Below are 21678 nucleotides of genomic sequence, written 5' to 3'. Positions count from 1 at the left end.
CTCCCTGCAGGCGGCCGACCTGTCGGCTCTGACTTCAGAGGATTATCCTTTAACCCCCTGAACCCTGATTCCACCTTAAATTTCTCCTTTGATAGGTTTGAAAGGTTCAAAGACTAAAACAAAATCCAGCTTCATATGACACCATCACATATTCTGTATGGATTTATTCCAAGGCGTGAGTTCGGTGTGTTGAAGCTTTGAAATCAGAGCCAGGGAGGAGATAAGTTCAGGGCAAATTCGAATATGATGAATTAAATTAAGGGTCTCTTCACGGGTAATTTAAAGCCACTGCAATTCTGCTTAACCAACCACGCTTAATGACTTAATTTTATTTTTGGAGGCAAATGGAGCAAATTGGGGTTAAAAGGGAAAGCTATGATTTGTATCGTTAAACGCTAAAGATTTGGCAGCTGGTAGAGATTATTTTGTGTCTTTGTGTTTAGGCACTTTTACACATCACAGAAAGATTATTTTCAATTGCACTTATTTATATTCGGTGGCTGGGAGGCCATGAACACACAGGAAAGCAGGAGGCAGGGAGAGCAGCAGCAGCATCAAGAGGAGGGATCAGTGAGAACAGATACACTGCATGGAAGGGAAGCTGTGGTTGAGGTGGGTTTCAAAGCAGCTTGCAGAGCAGCTTGAGGGAGTGGAAATGCAAAAAGGTACCTGCTGAGCCAGTGGTCATGGGCTGGCGCTGACATCAGCTCATTGGCTGGAATTTCTTCTAAGATGAACTTTGTGGCCTGCCTGAACTGATGCTGTCGAAGTATCAGTCAGCTGCTGCAGAAAAAAAGACAACTAGTGTCATCATTATCATGTGAGTGAGCCTCCTAGATTTACATCTGTGTATGTGCTTGCACAAATACACATTTATGTATGTTTTGTTCTCTCCAGGCATGTTATTCAGCAGTTCCAATCGATAGCGCTGTAGATTGCAGAGGCTCCCGCCTCGCAGTTAGACAAAGTAACCTAGCAGTAAGTTAGCTGGTAGTGGTACAGGTCGTCTACTAATCGAAAGGTCAGTGCTAGCCCTCTCTAAATAAAAGCAGGTGAAGTGAAGATAACTTGTAATTGGGGGCTAATTGGTGTTTCTCCCTAGTCCTGCATAGCTGCAAAGTTTGGAAGAATAACTGCACTTCGCTTCTCCTCTGTGGGAATATTAACGAGGATGAGTCGGCAAAAGGAAATCTTAAATAGTTAATAGCCCCAAATCACTTTATTTATGCCTTTCGCCTTACTTATTGTTTAATCTAAAAAAAACAGGAATGTCAGGCTCAGTTTTTACTTCTTTGATGGTGAGATTAAAATATTTGTTTAAGGTTCTGTAAACTCCTGACAGGCAAATAATCCACCAGAATGTGATATACTGTGATACTCTTGCGTTGGTTATACAGTATGTTTAATGTGATGGTGTACAAAGGCTTTCAGACACAACCTGAGCATTTGAGCCTAAACTGCAGTTTCAGCGACTGAATGCAGTGAAATGAATGAATTATCTGCACCTCCTCTGTAGTGATGACGTACAGCCCTTCAATATTACGTCTCCAGGTCCAAGCCTCTGCTGCGTTGGCTGAACCTCTCATCCTTTCAATGTGCTGCAGTGCTGTGTGCCTTGTTTCTTGAAAAGAGATGAATCCTAGAAAGCTATTCGGTTGTCATTATGCCTGTTTTTTTTTATATACAGAACAATTCAAGCATAGTGCACCTTTAGGCGAGTTTTTAACCCCTTATTTGATATGTACAGCTTTTCATCAACAGAAAAACCAAAATAAGTTGCACAACACATCTTAAAACATTTGTTTAAATGCCCGATTTAGCAAATGCGATACAAATTAAAAACCATTTATGGAATTAACATGTGCTTAATTTTTTAAACACATTTGTCAGTTTGTTCAGTAAACGTATGTTTCAGACTCTAAAAGGTTTTAAAAGCACGTGTGGCCCTCAGGCTCACCGATAGTTTAACGCCTTTCAGAGTAACTAAAGTTTTAATATGAACATCAAATTCACATTATTATAGCAAATACTTCAGAGAAAGCAGCAACACGTGAATTACTAATACTCATGTCTGGATGGTGTCAGCTCAGAGGCTCTCTGGGTTGAAATTTTGTTGCTTTTGGTGCTTTTTTTTATGGCATCTGACAGCACATCGGGCACTTCTTAGGTCTTTTCCTCACCGATTCATGTTTGATTGACGCAGTTCCTCTAATGTCCACGTTAGGCTCCTTAATCTCTGTCTAACTTCTTTGTCCTTTTTCTCTGACCACCAGCCGATTACACCAGAACTGAAGTGATTTAAACATCCATGGCTAATGTCATGGTGGTCCATCTTTTACAGTTTATGCTCTCAATGTACTTTTCTTTTCTTGTCTGAGCCATGACCTTTTAAATGAGCAGCCATGTAGTAACCATGCTCAGGGGGGCAAAAACATCAATAAATTAAGTTAACAATCTTAACTTCACTAACCATCCAAAACATCGCTGCTTAGTCTAGTTTTTCATCTTTGCTATTATTATGGGCTTTTTACTGTTTATTATATGTGATCAAACAAGTCACAGCATCATCGGGACATGCAGTGATAAGTTTGTAGAATCTCAGCATTTCACTCCCACAGTATCTGTTCTCATATTATCCCCAATAAAGAGCAGCCTTTGTAAGGCTGGAAATGGAGAGCTGAGAGAGAAACTCAAAGCCAGGTTTCAACACTAAGGTTGTCGAAACGCCTAAGAGCAGCTGTGAAGCATTTGGAAGTCCCAGTATTTTCAATCTTGTTCCCAGTGAAGAGAAATTGGTTTCTGTTGGGCTTTACAACAAGTTTGACTATGTTACACGTAAGGAGACACAGCAGGTTGGCTTCATGCTTTTGCCCTGAGGCAAAAAAAGAAAAGCAGCTACGCGAGGTTTCATCAGACTACAGTGCAGCAGTCCTATTTATTTATTTATTTTTTTTGCTTTGTGTAAAATGTATTTATACTCCTCTGTGAGTCACTCTCATTCAGGCTGTGGACTTTACCTCTGACAACATGACTGTTCATGTTGTACAAGCTGTCCAGAGAGAATATTCCAGTTCTCTGGATGCAGATGAAGCTGTAGAGAAAAATATCTGGTTTGTTTCAACTCAGCTGTTTGACTGCATGTGGGAGTCATCTTCAAGACTTTGAGGAGTTTCACCATTAAAGCAAAGGTTTGGGAGCAAAAGAAGACAACTTTGGAGGACTGAAACAAAAATGTTCTTCATTACATCCAACAAAACATAAAATGATATCTGTATGGATTTATGTGTTTATCAATATTTAGAATTTAAATGATGTAGTCTTCCAATTGATTTCTTCAAATCTAAATTTCATTTAGCCATTGATACATTTTTTTTGGTCCTGTTTTTAATTTTTCTTAGCAATTTGTGACACTGTGCAATTTTTATTAACTGATGCCTAAACCTATAAGAATCAAAACAAAAAAAACCCTATAATTATAATAATAATAATAATAATAATAATAATAATAATAATAATAAATAATAATAATAATAATAATAATTATTATTATTATTATTATTATTATTATTATTATTATTATTATTATTATTATTATTATTGTTGTTGTTAATAATATTAATAATAATTAATTTGCCTTTTTTGATATAATTTATTTCATTTTTTTTAAATTACTGGCAGTTTTGGACCAACAGTTGTTCACAATGCACATGAAAATAAAGTTGAGTTTTTTGTGTAATTTGTTATGAAAACTGAGCCTTTGGTTTGAAACAATGCACCAAAATTACAGGGAAAAACTGTCATAAACTGGAGCGATCTGAACACTGGCTGAACAGCTAGCTTTGGTCTGAAATGGATCCAATTAGAGGCAATGCAAATGATAGTCGACCTGAACACAGAGAGAAGTCGAACCCTGGCAGTGTTCAACCAAATGAGGAGCAGCTGTAGTGGAACAACAAGCAGCCATTTTTCCTCACCAGCTGCTTTAAAAAGCACATTTTCTCCTGCGTTGATGATGATGACAGCAGCCTGCTGTGATTCACTCAGGTATCACATATATGGATTCACACGCCCCAGCATGGATGGAGAAAGAGTTAAACAGTTAGACTGAATGAAAGAGGAAAGGAGGGAGAAAAATAGGATCAAGAGGAGGACGAGAGGACTTTGAGAAAAAGAGAAGAATGGAATAAAAGTAAAAAAGACTCGTGGCAACATAAAGGGACTGTGCTTCAACCTAATTAGACTGCAAATTTGTTTTAACGTATGTTTTAACTGGAAACCCCTCTTAACCCAATGTTGTAACCTTCCATTTAATGTGAACTTCCCCCTCCTAGGAAATGTATCTGCAGGTCGGGTTGAAGCCGCCAACAATGATTAATCAGCGTGGAAGGTGATGGCATGGTTATGTCAACGTAGATTTTCCGCTGAAGCATAAATTGGACATTAATGGCATCTTCTCATTTCTTTTTACTTTGTTAGTTTCCTTGTGTTTTTTTCTCCTGTTTTTGTCAAATTCAGTCACTTTAATTTTAAACTGTGTAATTTTAAAACTGTATGTACTGTATATTCTGTGTATTTATTATCTCACTCTTATTGCCTGTTTATGCCCTGTCCTTATCTTCAACGTCATGCAGCTCTGTTGTATCTTAATTGCCCCTTGGGGATAAATAAAATCTTCTGATTCTGAAATAATCTGTTGTGCATCTCCCATGTTATATTCATGTTATTTGTCTTTTATTTAAAATTTTTGTGGTCTTATGTGGTCCTCCGTACACCATTCCTATGACTGGGCTCATAAAATAATGTGTAAAGCCTACATTGTTCCACAATTTAGAGAATACTAGTCTCACAATAAGATGTACAATTATTATGCCTACTTTTGGCTTGTGGCCTTTATCGGGATCATCATAACACATGTATATGATGGGCTTTGAACCACATGACCACATGCCAAAAGGCGTGTACTCCGTTCACTGATATGTGGCTGTACACGATTTGCATGTGCTTTAGAACTGTGGTCATGCCCATCATTCCTATTTTATGATACACTTCTTAATAAAGACTGCAACTTGAATGCATTGGTCTAGCAATTAATTTTCCCTTCAGATCTTTTTTCTCTTAACTTTGAAAGCAGGTGAAGTCAAAGCAACAACAACCTACTCTGCTTCTTAAGATTACTGGACTTGGAGGACTGCACTCCAACTGTGCAGTCCTCCAAAATGCCAACAGCACTCTTGACTTGATATGTAAACTGAATGTCGGTTGGTTGACAGTTTGGTTTGAACAGGAAAGGAGAAATCAGTGAAGTTTATAAGAAAGAGGAAGAAGCATTGGGAAGAAATCACACCACACAATAGAGGACAGTTTTCCTTGTTTTCAAAATTGCCTTTAATTCATAACAGAAAAAGTCTTTGTGTCTTTGGACATCTCTCTTCTCTGTGGCAGTCTGCAACACCAACAGAAACGACACCAGCAGTGACATAGTTACAACAATGAGACATTGGTCTGTGGATTATGAGGTGAGAGGCCTCAGGAAGCTGTGGTTTGTCAGTCTTGTTATTTTAGCCGTAGTTTTCAACATGTCATATTTTAATTTAAAGGTTGGTAGTTCGAGCCACCACTCATCTTGACTTTATTCCTCTAGTCTGCAAGCCAAAGCATGCTTGGGGAGGATATTGAAACCCACTAAAACAAAAAGATGCATCCCTGAGTTACTGGGACCTGTTAGTCCTGCATGTGCAGAACAAAAGAATTGTATGAATTTGTGTGAGCTTTGTAAAGTGCTTTCCGGTGCTGTATAAAGCACTTCCATTTACTTGTCGATGTTGAGGTGTTTTCTTTCATTTTTACTGGCATTCATAACTGCTGATATCTCATTCTTTATGTTTATTTACCGCTAAACATCAGCTACGTTGCCAGTGACCTGTTAAGGGTTGTATTACCTTCACATTTAGCTCTTTATATGGAACTCATACATGTTTGCCATTTCCCAAATGAAAGTGGTTCACTGGTGAAGTCATCTTCTATAATCTTTACCCAAAATTTTTTTCTGGTAATAATCCTTTTATTCCTTTTTCTTTTCATAGCTACTTGGCAGTAACTCAGTTCAGTCCTATCCACGCCCGGAAGGCCTTCCCCTGCTTTGATGAACCTGTCTACAAGGCCACATTCTCCCTCACCCTCCGCCACGACCCACAGTACACCTCGCTGTCCAACATGCCGGTGGAGAGCAGCTCGCTGTCGGATGAGGACGGCTGGTTGACCAATCACTTTGCCCGGACGCCTCGCATGTCCACGTACTACTTGGCCTGGGCTGTTTGCAACTTCACCTACAGAGAGACGCAGACGGACAGCGGCGTGACGGTCAGTCCCAACACACAAACACTGACCACTACTGCTGTTGATGCTGTATTAGCCTGTTGAGGAAGTTATATCTCTTCTAGTGATGGCTTATTTTCAGAAAGCATGAGGTTTGTAACACAACTCACAGACTCACAGCTACAGGCGTAAAAAATTAAACGAAGAGAGAAGAAGCACAAACGAGCGCACCTAAAGGTAAACACGTCTAATAAACACAATAAATAGACACCAGACTAAATTCATGGAGGCAAAATAACAATCTCATGATCTAAATTGAATTATCTCTTTTCACAGAGCGTGGGAATTAAGCTTTTGTGGTGCTCTAATTCATTTTTTAAAACATTTCTGCTGTGATCTTGACTTAATGGTCTCATTATGTACCAAATACCAAATGTTGTTGATTCGGTGGCAGCCCCTTTCTTCTTTTCTTCTGTCATTGCTGCTCTGTTTTCTTCTGGGACTAATGTTTGTCTTGAGGCTGAGAGAAAAAACTCTTATGATGAAACCTGTGTGTATAAAACATGAAACACAGCAGTCTGTTCTCTCAACATAATGTCACATTTTAGCCCCCCGTTAATCTCCAGACTAAGTTTCATATCATTGAATCCTAATCTCTGGAGTTAAGACACTAAATATGAGCACAACCGTTTTCTTCAGACAGTAATTGGCATAATGAAGTCCTGATTTGGGAGTACGGGTTTTATATTTCAGTGTACCCAGAGAAAAGGAGGAGGACAGAATATCACTTTTGAATTCAACATAATTAAAGCAGTTTACCAGTGATGTTAGTGCCAATATGTATCATAATCATGCTCATGCAAATAAATAAACTGCTATCTAAATGTGGTTATGAAGATATCTGTGAGACTAGAATGTTTGGTGGTAACCCTATCCTACCTGAGCCTATCATTTGGAAAAAGTCAAAGTGGAAAAGTGGAAATGGCCTGTGGTTCTGTCATTGTGAGGTTTGGTTTATATTCTTTGGTTTTTTATTTTTATTATTTTGTTGGGAGTTTTATGCTATGAAGACTTTGGGTTTATCAATATTTCATTTCCATGTTTTAATATTTTTTTCTTGCCTCGTCAGTATCCCGTTGTATCGTGTTATCAAGTCTTTATTTTTGTTTTGTGATTCCCATTTTGTGTGTTTCTTTTTTACCTTGTGCATTTTCACTGGTTTGACTTTATTTGGTTTTGTCTTAATTAGTTTCAGCTGTGTCTTGTTACCTTGGTATTTCCACTGTTAGCTTGTGTACAGTGATGAACATATCCAGTTTGTCTTTTGTCTGAGCATCTGTTTACCTGCACTCACATAGACCTCACATTCGGATCCTATTCTGAAAAAAAGTGAAAATGTCAGTTAAAATTGGTTTATTCTTTGTTCTCCAGTCACCAGCTGAGAGTAATTAGGCAGGACGAGACAAGGGAAGCAAAACTAGAAACATTAACATAGGACAGACTGTGAAAGTAAAACAGGAAACACACTGACGGAACTCAAGACATGAGTTCCACATGGGAAGAGTAAAAAAAAATGCAGGAACACAGGACCTCTTTCAAAATAAAATGGGAAACATAATGAAACGCAAACATGACAACTTAAGAAACACAGACATGAAGCACATGAAGGACAAGGGAGACTTAATGGGGTTGGATACACAAGGGGAATCTAATAACAAATGAACTTAGATAACCTAATGAACAAAATAAACTCAAAACTTAAAACGCTGGGTCAAAAGACCCAGGATCATGACACATGGAGTCGCCTTTATTCATGTTGACCAGCACCAACTCCGTCAATCTGCTTCATGTCATAGACTGAATGTGTAGTCTGGGGTCAAGCTGAAAGTAAATGATTGTGACATTAGCTGGTGCTGTTTGCTTTAAGCTCAATCTCTGCCATTTTTTTATGTGAAACGTATCTAGGACTTGACCAAATGTTGTAGTTTAAAGTATTGTTGCTTTATCTTAGGTCTACATATCATAAAGGTGCCATAAAGTGTGTCCTTTGTGGTCTGCTATATCAGGCGGTGTAACTGGCAGTAAATCTCCATCATTAACAATGACAGCACCTGATGCATTGTCGTCTCCTCTGCCTCATTTTTATTCCAAATTTTTAGTTTGCTTAGAGATTATTGCTCAAACACAAAACGTCTTAGACTGAAGACACAGGAGCTGTGAACCAACAGATATGCAAGTATGTAGTAAGCAAACAGTTTTTGGCTTTTTTTTTAGATGCTATTGACATTATTGTAACCATAATTATTCACACATGGAGTGGGTTATAGTTAGCAATATATTCAATTCAATTCAATTTTATTTATATAGCGCCAAATCACAACAGAAGTCGCCTCATTTTTGATATCCTTATCAAAATTTGTGGAATTTAAAGATTAGGACATTTCTATATAATGACAATCGCTCGATTCATTTAAAAAAAAACAACCAAAACACTCCATCAGTGCTTTAACACACAAAGGTCAAGTACTTTTCAAACGTACATAATGAAAACCTGCAGTGAGTTAGAGTACTGCTGCAGCTGATCTGGCCTCCACAGTCACTCAGTCTTAATCCAGATGTCATGGTTTGGGACGAGTTGGATGGCAAAGTGAAGGAAAAGCAGCCAACAAGCAGGGGCGATTCCAGGTTTGTTTACTTTTTAAACGGTGGCTTACAGGGGATCAAGAACCAGTCACGGCTGGCCTGTGGGAAATCAGAAAAATTCAATCAGAAATAAAGACAGCATTGAAAATTGGCTTAAGGAACGCTGCACTCTCCTCTGTCCCGCTACAGGTAACATGGCAGCAGAGAATAACAGCGGAAGAGGCATTTAGATCCTGTACTGAAGAAAAGCAGCAATACTCAATGTTATTATTGCATCAGTCGTTGATTCATGAATGAGTAAGCTGCTTCTGTTTCAAAGCTGGAGCTTGTTTTATTACTTTTTGTACTAATCCCGGTTATCTCAATATATATTATATCCCAAAATGTTAGATTTGTATCAAATATTATTATTTTAAATTATTTGCAATACCAGTTATTGAACATGTCAAGCATGTCTAAGGAGTACAAAGTATAAGATTAGCATTAGTACTACTAATTTAAAATAGTGAATTGTCATATTAACCTTGGCCAGATTTATATAAGAATTAGTAATAACTTTGTCACAGGTTTTTCAACTTTTAGCTGAGTGTGATGTCATAGAAAGAATAATTCTTATGTGGACATCTCTGGTGTGCTTCATTGACCTGCGATTCAAATCTTCTGTTTACAGAGGAGCAGGCAATCAGGAGAAAGTTGTGGTGGATTATTTTGAAATATGACTCATTCCAAGCTACCCTAACTCCACGGTGATTAAATGTAACTGTACTACAGTGCAGCACTTGAGTAAATGCAGTAGTTACTTTCAAGCATTCTTGCTTTCCATGTTGTCATCCAGTAGCATTGGGTTGACAGGCTGACAATACTGCAGCCCAGTAGCTTTGGGAGGACCCCAGGGGGCAATTATACTTGAAGGGGGGAGGTTCCACTGCTTTAGACACTCCTCTGCCAAGAGCTCAGCATGTGTTGGAGTCTCTTCAAGACTGTTGGAGAAACTCCAGGAGAGAATCTCATGGAGCTGGCTGAGAGACTGAGGAGTGTGCAGAGCTTTTCTAAACCAAATAAGAAACCTACAATTTGAAACAAATTTCCAGTTGTTAACATGTTTGTCCTTTGAAGACATTTCCATATTTTATTCACTTCAGTATTGATCCACAATGCAGAAGAAAAACTCTTCAGCAGGTCTGTCAGGACTTTACATGACTGGTAGTGTATATAAATTTATTTGTAAAAACTAATAGTAATCATCTATAAATAAATGTATAATAGCAAAAAGACCTAGTTTTGTTGCTGTGCCTTGCTCTGCTGATGTTGCTGTGATGCGTTTTCATCTCTACACTGTAAAAAAAAAAAATCCTAAAATAACAGTAATATTCCGGCAGCTGGGGCACCAAAATAATACCATAAAATAACAAAAAATAACTTTCTTATGAAAATACAGTTATTTTCAGTAATGACAATACAGTTTGTTGCCCTAATTTTACATGGGATTTTGCCTTTTTTAGGTGCTTTTAAACATTAAATTAGGAACATTTTAATGTGATTAAACAATGAAATTACCTATAAACAAGGTCAAAAAATACGGCAATATGAATAACAATACTTAATGTACAGAAATATACAGTTAACAGTTGGTTTAAATAATAATGGATTGCATTCATATAGTGCTTTTTGAGACCCTCAAAGTGCTTTACAATTCCACTTTATAATTCCCCTCTGGCCATCACCAGTAGGTGGTAGGTGAAGTGTCTTGCCCAAAGACACAACGACAGAGAGTGTCCGAGCCGGGGCTCGAACCAACAACCTTCTGATTACAAGTCGAACTGCCAACTCTTGAGCCACAATGGCCCTAAATAACAATAATAATAATAACTAGAAAGCGAAAATTTCAGAAGAAATTTTAAGTGTGCCTATGCCGCTGCTAATCAGTGTAGTTTGCCATTCATACGGCTACAGAGAGCAAAACTCAGCAGAGCAGCCATTCTCCACCATGATCTATGGTAAAACCAAACACCGCTCGCGCCTCACAGATGACAGCTTACAGTTTTGTGTAAAGATGAGGTGACTTCGTACAGTCCGTGGTACAAAGTCCCATTGTACCACGGCAGACCCAACAATGTTTGCATGAACACGCTTTGTAGCATTACTTTATTGACCACTTTTCACACATGGTTGCTGTACCCACACAGCCGGCTGTAGCTTTTCATCTCACAGCCCAACACATACCAAAAAAAAAAAAACAGCCGAGAGAGCACAGACTTTACGCCTGAGAGGCATGATTGCAGATGCCGCTCAGGTGGGTCCACCTCCCCTGCAGCAGCACTGCAGACCACGGCCGCCACACACATCAAACATGTAAAATAAATATTTGTGCACTTTTGCATTCACTTTTTGTTTTTTGTTATTTTTACACAGTGTTCTGAATGATTAACAATGGTCTACAGCCAATCTTGTGTATTAGTATACAAACTTTGGTTGTAAGATTCAGATAACTATTTAATAAAAGCTAAATATTTTATATGAGAGCAAGAAAGAAAAGTATATCTTTGTGTCCCCCTTTCCCTGTTAATGCCCTACATGGACCCCTGGCTAAAGCTTTGCTAGACCCGCCCCTGCACAGTTACCAGCTGTCAGCTACACAAAAAAAGGAGCTTGGTGTTATTTGTCTCTCAGAAACAGTTGATAGCTTTCCTTCAACTCATTCATGTCACCTAAAAGGTAAACCTGTTTCTCCATCACCAGTTCAGCTCTGATGATTCAGTAAGGACATCTCCTGGTTTCGACCAGCCCTTTTTACAGCTGTGGCTCCAGCAAACATCAGCTGATACTAGAAATTAAAATCAAATGAATTCTAACAACAGCTTATCAAGCTTAAATGTGCTGCTGTTGTTTAGCGCAATAAACAAACGAGAGAAAAGCCGATCATTGGTCAGTTTCGTGATTGAAGTTTCAACAGGCGAGAGAATGACAGGGGAGGCTGTCATAAAGTTCAACATCAGTAACTTAGTGCAAACACAGCTGTATAGAAACTCCGTCGTGCTAGCTAGCAGTAAGTGATTGTAAAAAGTCAGCACAACGAAAATAAACTACACCTAAACTCGGTTTATATGTGACCCAAATAGAGTGCAGTTCATAAGTTCTTACCTGAAATTCAGTTAACCTGACGCTCCGACCGGCAGCCGCTTGCTTCTCCTGCCTTCGGTTTCCCTTATCCACGATTGAGCTCCGCGTTAGCCACCACCGGTCTATCGGCGGCCGCCTCGCATGTGTCTTTCCCCGCATGCCCTTTCTGTCATACACCAGTGGCTAGCTGCCCTCTGTTGTAGCTCCGCGTTAGCCACCACCAAGCAACTCAGTTAATTTTTCCACATTGACCAGCATCTGGACAACCACCTTTCACTGTTTATACCATTACTAAAATGAATAAATGAATCATTGGCCCATATAAACGGAGACACAGGCTATTTGTGAGCGATCGGGGGGTGAAACGAGTGTAAGCTGCCTCACTGAAAGCCAAGCCCGGGTGCTTTCGAGCGAAGCGGCGCTAGCTGTGCTAGCTAGCTAGCAGGCTAGTAGCAACATAGAGAGAACTGTTGCTAATATGGGAAGTCTTGATAAAACGAGCAGATATTTGAAGTTTAGACAGCTACATTCTCGCCTGAAAATATCTTAAAAGTTTATTTTGTGACCTAGAAACACGAATAAGAGGAATATAAAAACGAAGTGGCAGCTGCCATTGTTTCACTCGGTAGAGGCGTGCTATGAATTGTGGGATATGGAGTTTTCCACCAAGCATACACCCTTTCCCTTACCGCAACTATTCAATGGTTCGAGCAACCTTAATACTTCCAATGGCTCCTGAAAGCAGCGAGGCTGTGCGCGCCGTTGATATTCTCGTCACTACGGTAACGCAAATATGGGTAGACAGGCCGTACTACTCCTGGCATACCACTAGAGAGAGCCAACACACCACAAATGAAGTCTGTTTCTATGGGGCCAAAAGTTGAATCTTTCTCATGGGCCTAGAAATGGGCCAAAATTTGCACTAAAATCTAAATATATAAAAAACTATAAAAGTCATAAACACCAAAAGTCATAGCATACTAGTCCAGACCCAGCCGCACAAAATGATATAATATATGTAACCATTGTCTCAAAACTATGCGGCACATAAGCGCGGGAAAATTTTCACAAAAATATTAATATTAAAAAACTATAAAAGTCATAAACACCAAAAATCATAACACACCATTCCAGATCCAGTCGCACAAAATGATATAACATATGTGAACCTTGTCTCAAAACTGTGGGGCGAGTTACGCTGCAAATTTTCAGGCGGAAACTGAATAATAATAATAATAATAATAATAATAATAATATGAAGAATAATAAATCCGAGAAATAGTAATAAGTGTGCCTCTTGGCATAGGCACACTTAATTATTTGATGTAAAAAAAGTTTATAAGAATCATTTTATTTATTTTTCCATAGCATCCATCCATCCATCCATCCTCATCCGCTTTATCCGAGACCGGGTTGCGGGGGCAGCAGTCTAAGCAAAGAGGCCCAGACCTCCCTCTCTGCAGCCACCTCCTCCAGCTTATCCGGGGGAACACCAAGGCGTTCCCAGGCCAGCCGAGAGATATAATCTCTCCAGCGTGTCCTGGCTCTGCCCCGGGGCCTCCTCCCGGTGGGACATGCCTGAAACACCTCACCCAGGAGGCGCCCAGGGGGCATCCTTGTCAGATGCCCGAACCACTTCAGCTGGCTCCTTTCGATGTGGAGCAGCAGTGGCTCTACTCTGAGCCCCTCCCGGATGGCCGAACTTCTCACCCTATCTATAAGGGAGAGGCCAGCCACCCTTCAGAGGAAGCTCATTTCTGCCGCTTGTATCCGCGATCTCGTTCTTTCGGTCACTACCCACAGCTCGTGGCCATAGGTGAGGGTAGGGACGTAGATCGACCGGTAAATTGAAAGCTTCGCTTTTACTGGTTCCATAGCATTACATTTGAATTTAACAGTTCAATCTTTCAAATAACAGACAAATATTTGTGAAATTATGATACATTTGTGAATGTATTTTAACAATCTAAATATGCATATGTACAGACAAATACATTTAAAAAACAAGAAAATTATGTTTTATTACATTTACAGTGATTTTACGTTAATTTACATTTGAAATGTAAAATCACAGTCTATTTATGTAACTTTAATGATGTTCTAGAAGAACAGTACAAAACTGTAAAATACACAGTAAAATACTTTTATATTACATTTTTTTTTTACAGTGTAGAGCCACAGTGCTAATAGCTAGAGTACTTCTTTCAGCAACAAAATACACAAGCTCCTTCTTAACTTGATATAATGAGGCAATAATATCATCATGGTTGACATTAACAGACTTTGTCATGTTGATAAAATGATACTTTAAATATGCTGTCGCAAGACAACAATGCTTAATATCTCAAGCTAATGCTGTGGTTAAATCGCAGTATCAGGACTGCTGAGTTAAAATCATTTACTCTAAAGTCTAAATATAGAGACAACAGTTTAATATCCGAATATGATGTAATTAAGTCGGATTGAAACATTTATCTGGGGATGACATGGTAATTAAGATGTGAACTTCAGATACCATTTTGGTGTCTTGAGATAACAGATAATTAGCTTGCTTCTTTACAGGTCGACATGGTTTTATTACATTCTTATTCCTCATTGGAGTTGTGTCAATTTAGCTCAATGTGTTAGAAGGCCAGTGGACCAAATCTGAGACACACGTGAACAATCTGTGACTGCCACATGTGGGTACATGGACTCCCTGAGCTTCTCCAACATCAATCCCACCTTCCTGCAATGTCGATTTTCAACAAAAGGCAAATATTTGTGCAGGAAATCATAGAGCGTAATGTTTTGTAGTCCTCTTATTTGTGAACTATGTTGCCATTAGAAAACTCCTTTAAGGCTTCAACGCAACGTAATTTATTATTCATGTGTGGCTCATACAGATTATTACTTTTTTTTGTTTTACCTGAAAATATATTAGAACCATGTACAGTACTGTGCAAAAGTCACCCTTCATGTAACATGTGTAAACATATGTGGAAAGGCAAAAGAGAGCCAAAATTGGGTATACCCACCTTCATTCTTCAGCACAGCCTGAACTCTCTTAGGCAGACTTCTTTAAAATTTCTTTAAGTAGTCTTCGGGAATATTTCTCCAGGATTCTTAAAGGACATTCAAAGCTCGTCTGTTTTTTCATCATTTTGCTCTACTGCCTGTCAAGATGATCACACACTGCTTCAGTAATGTTAAAGTCCATGCTCTGGGGAGGCCAATCCATGACTGATAGTGTTACATTTGTGACTTTTCCACTAGCACCTACTTGGGTTGACTCCACTCAACCACCTCAATGTATGGAACATAAATAACACAACAATGTATACCTGCTGCCAAACCAATGGTACGTGGCAGCACCTCATTATTGAACCACAGTGTTGGTTTCTGTGCAGCGATTTCTCTCTTTGCCAGGATTCAGTTTGGATTTTTCTGAAGGTGTCATTCTCCTGACTCATCGAGTGATCCCCACTGACTGTCCAGTTGGTGGCATGCAGTCTGTTGATGTCACATTTTTGTCTCAGATTGTTTGGAGCCCCCGGGCGAGTAGGTACTAAAAAAGTACCTGGTACCAGATACTACAGCCTAGTAATCCCTAAAAACTGAGTCAAGTCGAGTTGAGCTGAGGACCTGCTAGGGGAGAAGGGTTAATTGCATGTTCTTATATCAGGCATTGTCAGTGTGTTTGGGATCATTTTCATGTTGTATTGCATGGTGGATCAAAATCTGACTGTGCATCTCTACATTTACGATTCAATCCACATCCAAGTAAGCTAAACACATTCCAAGGTGTGCTTTAAAAAAATCATCCTGAGTTATAAAAACTCGAGATTTGAGCCAGTGTCGGAACCAAGAACAAGACCAGTGACTGTAGCCAAATGTTGTGGCTGAGTCCACCCACAGGTCTGTGTCTCCAGCTACTTTTGCAGTTTGGTTTCTGGGCTTTAGTGTTTATCATGTCTATCCTGTTTCTGCTTTGAAAGTCAAATCTGGATTTGCCTGTTATCCCATCATCCTTTAACAGCCATAACATTTAAAACAGAAATATGCACATGTCCATGTTCTTATGCAAGGACAAATACATGCACGACCTTGTTTCTCATCCTCCTTCTTTTTCCTCTCCTCCAATCATCACTCTATCAGTGTAATTACAGCTCATCCATCTCGTCTGCCAGAAACTCAAGGACAGCACTCCAACTCTCTCTCTCTCTCTCTCTCTCTCTCTTACACACACACACACACACACACACACACACACACACACACACACACACACTCTCTCTCTCTCTCTCCCTCATACGGACACACATACACACGCTCCGCCTGTGTCATCTTGTTACTGCAAGAGAATTTTAGTGAAATGCTGTTTTAATGACAAATCCTATCTGGGTCATTTATAACCATCACCAGCCTCCAACACTGTGTGTGTATAAGAGTGTGTTTTGTGTGTAGAGTGATGTTAGGGAGAATCAGTCAGGCTTGTCTTAGTCTTTGTAATGAATAAATTTATCTTTATTTTTGTACTTTCCTTTTTTGCTCACCAAAAGCACTAAATATAGATCCATTATTTCATATTCATCAGAAGCAGATAAAGGAAAACAAAGGCTGTGCACGTATCCCATGCATTTCTTGGAGTTACCTTCAGGAGGTCTTTATCGTAGCAAATGTTCATGATGTGGCCCTGCTGGCTGAGCTCCTGGAGTTTGTTGCAATGAATGCTAGATATGATAAATGAGAAGACTCCGCCTCCAGGCACCCTCAGTCTAATGGAACAAGAGCAAGTGGACCCTCACCAACAATCACAGTAATCGTTCAGAAGTAGAGCCTTTGGCTAGGGGTGTACCTAATGAAAGCCCTTTCACCAACCCCTAAAATTGTACGGGAGGCCAAACTGTTCCAAAACTCCACTCATCCAGGTGGAGGGATTGTGCAGTCCAGTCAGCAGTGCACAGCTATGCAAATCAAAAATAACTAGGCTTTTACTTTCAAGGATTTAGTATTTCTTATTGTTATTTTCACTATTGCATTAAATGACAGTGATAATACATTATAACACTATTTCTACAAAAACAAACAAATATAAAAAGCTTAACCTGTAACTTAACACCATCATATTTAATAAAAATGAACAGTGTGCACAGTTCTTATATGCAGCAACCCGACCCTCCATGCATTGCTTTGGCTGCCAAAAATTTTGATTACCAACCTCCGGAGTCTGCCCCAACATTTTATTTATCAACTATTAGTAGAAATTATATGCAAGAGAAGAAGGTCTGAACCCCTCTTTTCTGGGGAAAATATTATTTTGAATTAATAATTACCATAACATCTAAAATGTGAAATTGTGATTATGTGAGACATCGTTCAAAAGTCCATAAGGCAAAAGTAAACAGAACGCAGTGAAACAGGGAACACACAAGGACAGGACAACAGACATGCTGACAAAGGTCGGATGGAAACTGGGACTATGTACACACACAGACACATTGATGGCAATGAAGTGAAGAGGAAACAGGTGGTGAATGAGGAACACCTGAAACTAATTAAGCTAAATGATACAAAGGAAGTAATATCAAATGAATAACACAGGAGCCTGGGATTTACAAAAATAAAACAGGAAGTAACTACACTGGAAAACATCTAAGAGAGAACACAAAGGAGGATAGACAAATAGATACCAGAGCGAACTGAAAACAGAATGGTGACTCTAATCATTCTACTCTGAAATCAATAATAGAAATAACAGCCTACAATAGTAATCAAGACTAAAGATCAAGGTTAAGAATGAAAAGCAAACTAAAAACTCTAAAAAGCAAAAGACTCAAAAGCCACAGATCACACTAGAACGCAACATATTTACCGGAATAACCAGAGTCCAGTTTGTTAGCTACAGTATTTTCCCCAACCACTTAGTCAATTCAATTCAATTCAATTTTATTTATATAGCGCCAAATCACAACAAAAGTTGCCTCAAGGCACTTCATAGATACAGAGAAAAACCCAACAATCATATGACCCCCTATGAGCAAGCACTTTGGCGACAGTGGGAAGGAAAAACTCCCGTTTAACAGGAAGAAACCTCCGGCAGAACCAGGCTCAGGGAGCGGCGGCCATCTGCTGCGACCGGTTGGGGTGAGAGAAGGAAGACAGGATAAAAGACATGCTGTGGAAGAGAGATAGAGGTTAAAAGTTGTGTGCTTCAGTGCGGCTGTCATATCATGGGGCAATCATGTCTCGTTAGAACATACTCAGCTTTCCACTAAAGGCCTGTACATGCTTTCTGTAACAATGAAGTATTGGAGCAATCAGGGTAAACTGGATGTGTGTGATGTTTTGTTTGTGTATTTTGGAGTGATAAATGTTTGGTTGAGAGTGGAATGCTAAGTTATTAGCCAAGGCTAGCAAGCTCAGTTAGGGTCTGTAGACTCTGTGCAGCCAAAATAGATTATCTGCACTCTGTCAGAAAACTTTATTAAAAAACAACTGAGAGATGATTGAAGGAAATTTGATTGTAGCTGATTTAAAGGATTGGGAAGTTTTTACTTGTTTAAAGCTTAATTTAAATCAAGTTCTCCCAATTGTCTTGGGAATCACTGCCAACAGAATATTATTTACTTTGCCAATTGCATTCATCCTTTTTATTCTCTCGTACATCCTTGTAAATAAAACGGCTCAGGATTCAGCAGATTTGCTGCTTTCGGTTCAATCACATCAATGTTTATGGACATATTTTTATTTAATTCTTCTGTACTTTGTTTTTTTAATGTCAGCATGACTTTAAAGTTGATACAAAGAGACTCGTTCTTTTTTTATTTGTTTCCCTTGTGTCTCTCAGCCATAGATGGAAAGTCTGTTGATTTTAGGCTAACAGTTGTGGAGCCGTTACTGCCTAAAATTTTGGGCGCTTAACAGGTGGAAATTTAAAACATAGCCTCAGGCTTCAGTGGTTAAAGCACGAAAGGTGAGGGAGATGAACAGAGCAACTCTATGCTGCTGCTATGCTGCCATCCCAGTGGACATGACAGTGCTGTTGGAGATATGGTGGACCTGAGACTCAAATGATGCTTGTGACATGGTGGGTTAAATAATACAACACCATACAATGCATGCAACTTTGTTAATCTCACCAGGGACTTTTTGTTTGGAGCAGCTGGTTGTTGCACAAATCACAGTAGCACAAACAAACACATAAGTGCAACATTAGAGACAGGTGGGAGTGTTTCGGCTTCAGTGTCAGCTTTTCTTTTCTTTTCTCTTCTCTTCTTTTCTTTTCTTTTCTTTTCTCTTCTTTTTGTAACGCAATCTGTACTTACGCCAAACCTTTAATGCGTGGAAATCAGGACTGTTGACCTTGGGCAGTTCACTAGGTGTCAGTGTCATCAATTTCACCCCGATGTTTAACCCAGAATCACAGTTTCTCTAAAAATAGGTTACAAGAAATCAAATGTATCCCAAATATCTATATCCTGTCAGAAGCTAGTTTCGTAAAGGAGATTGGTAGTAGCTGCTCCACCACAGGAACAATAAGGCTTCCAGCACACAATGGACACCACACTTACTTAGCATAAACACATTTATTTGACACAATTTTAAATAATAAACCCCCTTTTTTTTGTAGTGTCTTTCCACTCAGTGTCATAAGAAAAATAAAATAAAATAAATAAATAAAAACAAATATGTATCCTTTAAGGTCCTTTGGCCAAAAGAAAATCACCTGAGCTCAGGGAAAAATAAAGCGCATCGTTGGGGCCCTTTGAATTGTTCCTACCGCTCTGTTGGAACGGTGTAGCATCCAATAATAGCATCCAGCAAGCAGCAACGACCATCTATTTGCCAGGACGGTTCGGCAGAGTCATCAGATGAGGACTTCCACAAGGCAGTTCATCCAGTAGGATCCAGGGCACCAAAAGGGCAAACAAACCAGCCTACACACAAGTGTGCAGAAGAATTAACTGAAATGTTCATAAGTCTCAGTACCACTGACTCAGTGTCCATGTCACTAACGGCTTATTTAACAGACTTACCATTATAATAATACAGGTTTGTCAAAATAAAAATATAACAGAACATAAATGCTGTTAACAATGCTTATTAATGCTGTTCTCTTAGGCATAACATAATAACACTGTAACTGACCTCGTGTCGGCCGCCATTTCAGGACATTAGCTAGGCTCACTTAACGGCTAGCTTGCTAACAGTCAGCCAATAACACACGTTATACAATATTTAGCCTCTTTCTTAACAACATGACAGCGGTAGATTTGATACCTCGCTGCAATATAATAAGGCACAAAACATTTCATACGAACATGAGCTGCACGCTAACTCACCAGAGGAGTTCGTGTAATGGCGAATGCTGTCGGACTCAGCTCCGCTTCACGTTTGTAACTGCTACAAGACTTTTTCCTAACAACATATTAAATCATTAGCTTCACATATAAAGGTTTTTTAAACTATTTACAGCAACTCAAATGTCTACTGTACCCGAATTTCCAGCTCGTAGAGGGCACGAGAGCAGCATGCGCCTCATCGGACGAACGGAAGGAAAAACTCTGTAGCTGGACTAGAGAGTGGCTATGCGCACGGCACAGTGGTGCGTTCAGTGACCACAAATAATCAGAAATCCCATACTCAAACAATGATCTGGGTTACACTCTCCCCCTCTAAAGTGCATGAGTCTCTGCATGCACACTTGACTTAACAGGTGTGTGAAGGAAAGTGCTCTGAGAGAATACAATTGCGAAACTCTGACAAAAAGGAACTGAGAGCCAAAATTAAAGGCTCACCTAACTCATCATAAGTTAGTTTACGAGGTTGGCGTCTCTCTCTCCCAGAACGCCGCAACTCTACTGTCTCTGGCTCTAAACTCCGCTCAGCAGTGTCGCTGCTTCCTTGATTCATTTCAACAGATTCTGTTTGTTCAGGAATGTCAATAACAACCCAACCTGGACCTTCATCAGATGGAATGGGAGATGTGGTCACCTCATTGCTTTCTGAGTGTAACAAAGGCTCAGGTTCAGAAACATGACTGGGTGTTTCTCGTGCGTGTGACTCGTCTTGTGGCTCTGCACGGGGCAAACTAGAATGCACATCCCCAGTGGACAGCTGAGGTGTGATAACCTGCCTTTCAGTCTGGATAAAAGGACCTCTGGTTATTATTTCTGGAACCGCAAAAGCTGGACACACTTCGTCCTCATCACTGTATACCTCATCTTCCTGACCATCAGGGTCATCAGAAGATTGTACTTCTCTTTCGGCTTTGTTTCTCAGTTTCTTCCCTTTAGAGGACCCATGAGATCTGCTCCCTGCTATTTCTTCCACAGGTAAGAACCCACACGGTAGAAGGAGATCCCTGTGTAAGGTGCGTTTTGGTCCGTCTCCCAACTCGGGTTCCACAACATAGACAGGGCCATCATTGATTCGTTTAACCACAACATGTACTTTCTGTTCCCACCTGTCTGAGATTTTGTGTTTACCTCTGATACTCATGTTCCTAACCAAAACCCTGTCACCTGCACAGAGCTCGGCCACTCTAATCCTCTTGTCAAACCTAACTTTATTCCTTTCTCCGATCTTCTGGGAGTTTTTTGCAGCTAGAGTGTAGCT

General features: G+C 39.6%; 1 protein-coding gene across 1 annotated transcript in view; it reads left to right on the top strand.

The window, feature by feature from the left end:
* LOC113008770 (thyrotropin-releasing hormone-degrading ectoenzyme) overlaps window positions 1-21678 on the top strand; it is a 276012-nt gene that overhangs the window by 41440 nt on the left and 212894 nt on the right. Inside the window, exon 3 of the mRNA XM_026146492.1 lies at window positions 6084-6360. Coding sequence (XP_026002277.1) covers window positions 6084-6360 — 277 coding nt within the window. The remainder of the gene's footprint in view (window positions 1-6083; window positions 6361-21678) is intronic.

Source organism: Astatotilapia calliptera, chromosome 17 (assembly GCF_900246225.1).
Source record: "Astatotilapia calliptera chromosome 17, fAstCal1.2, whole genome shotgun sequence".
NCBI lineage: Eukaryota > Metazoa > Chordata > Actinopteri > Cichliformes > Cichlidae > Astatotilapia > Astatotilapia calliptera.
Note: the sequence above shows the minus strand (reverse complement) of the source record. Positions and strands in the feature narration are given on the sequence as shown.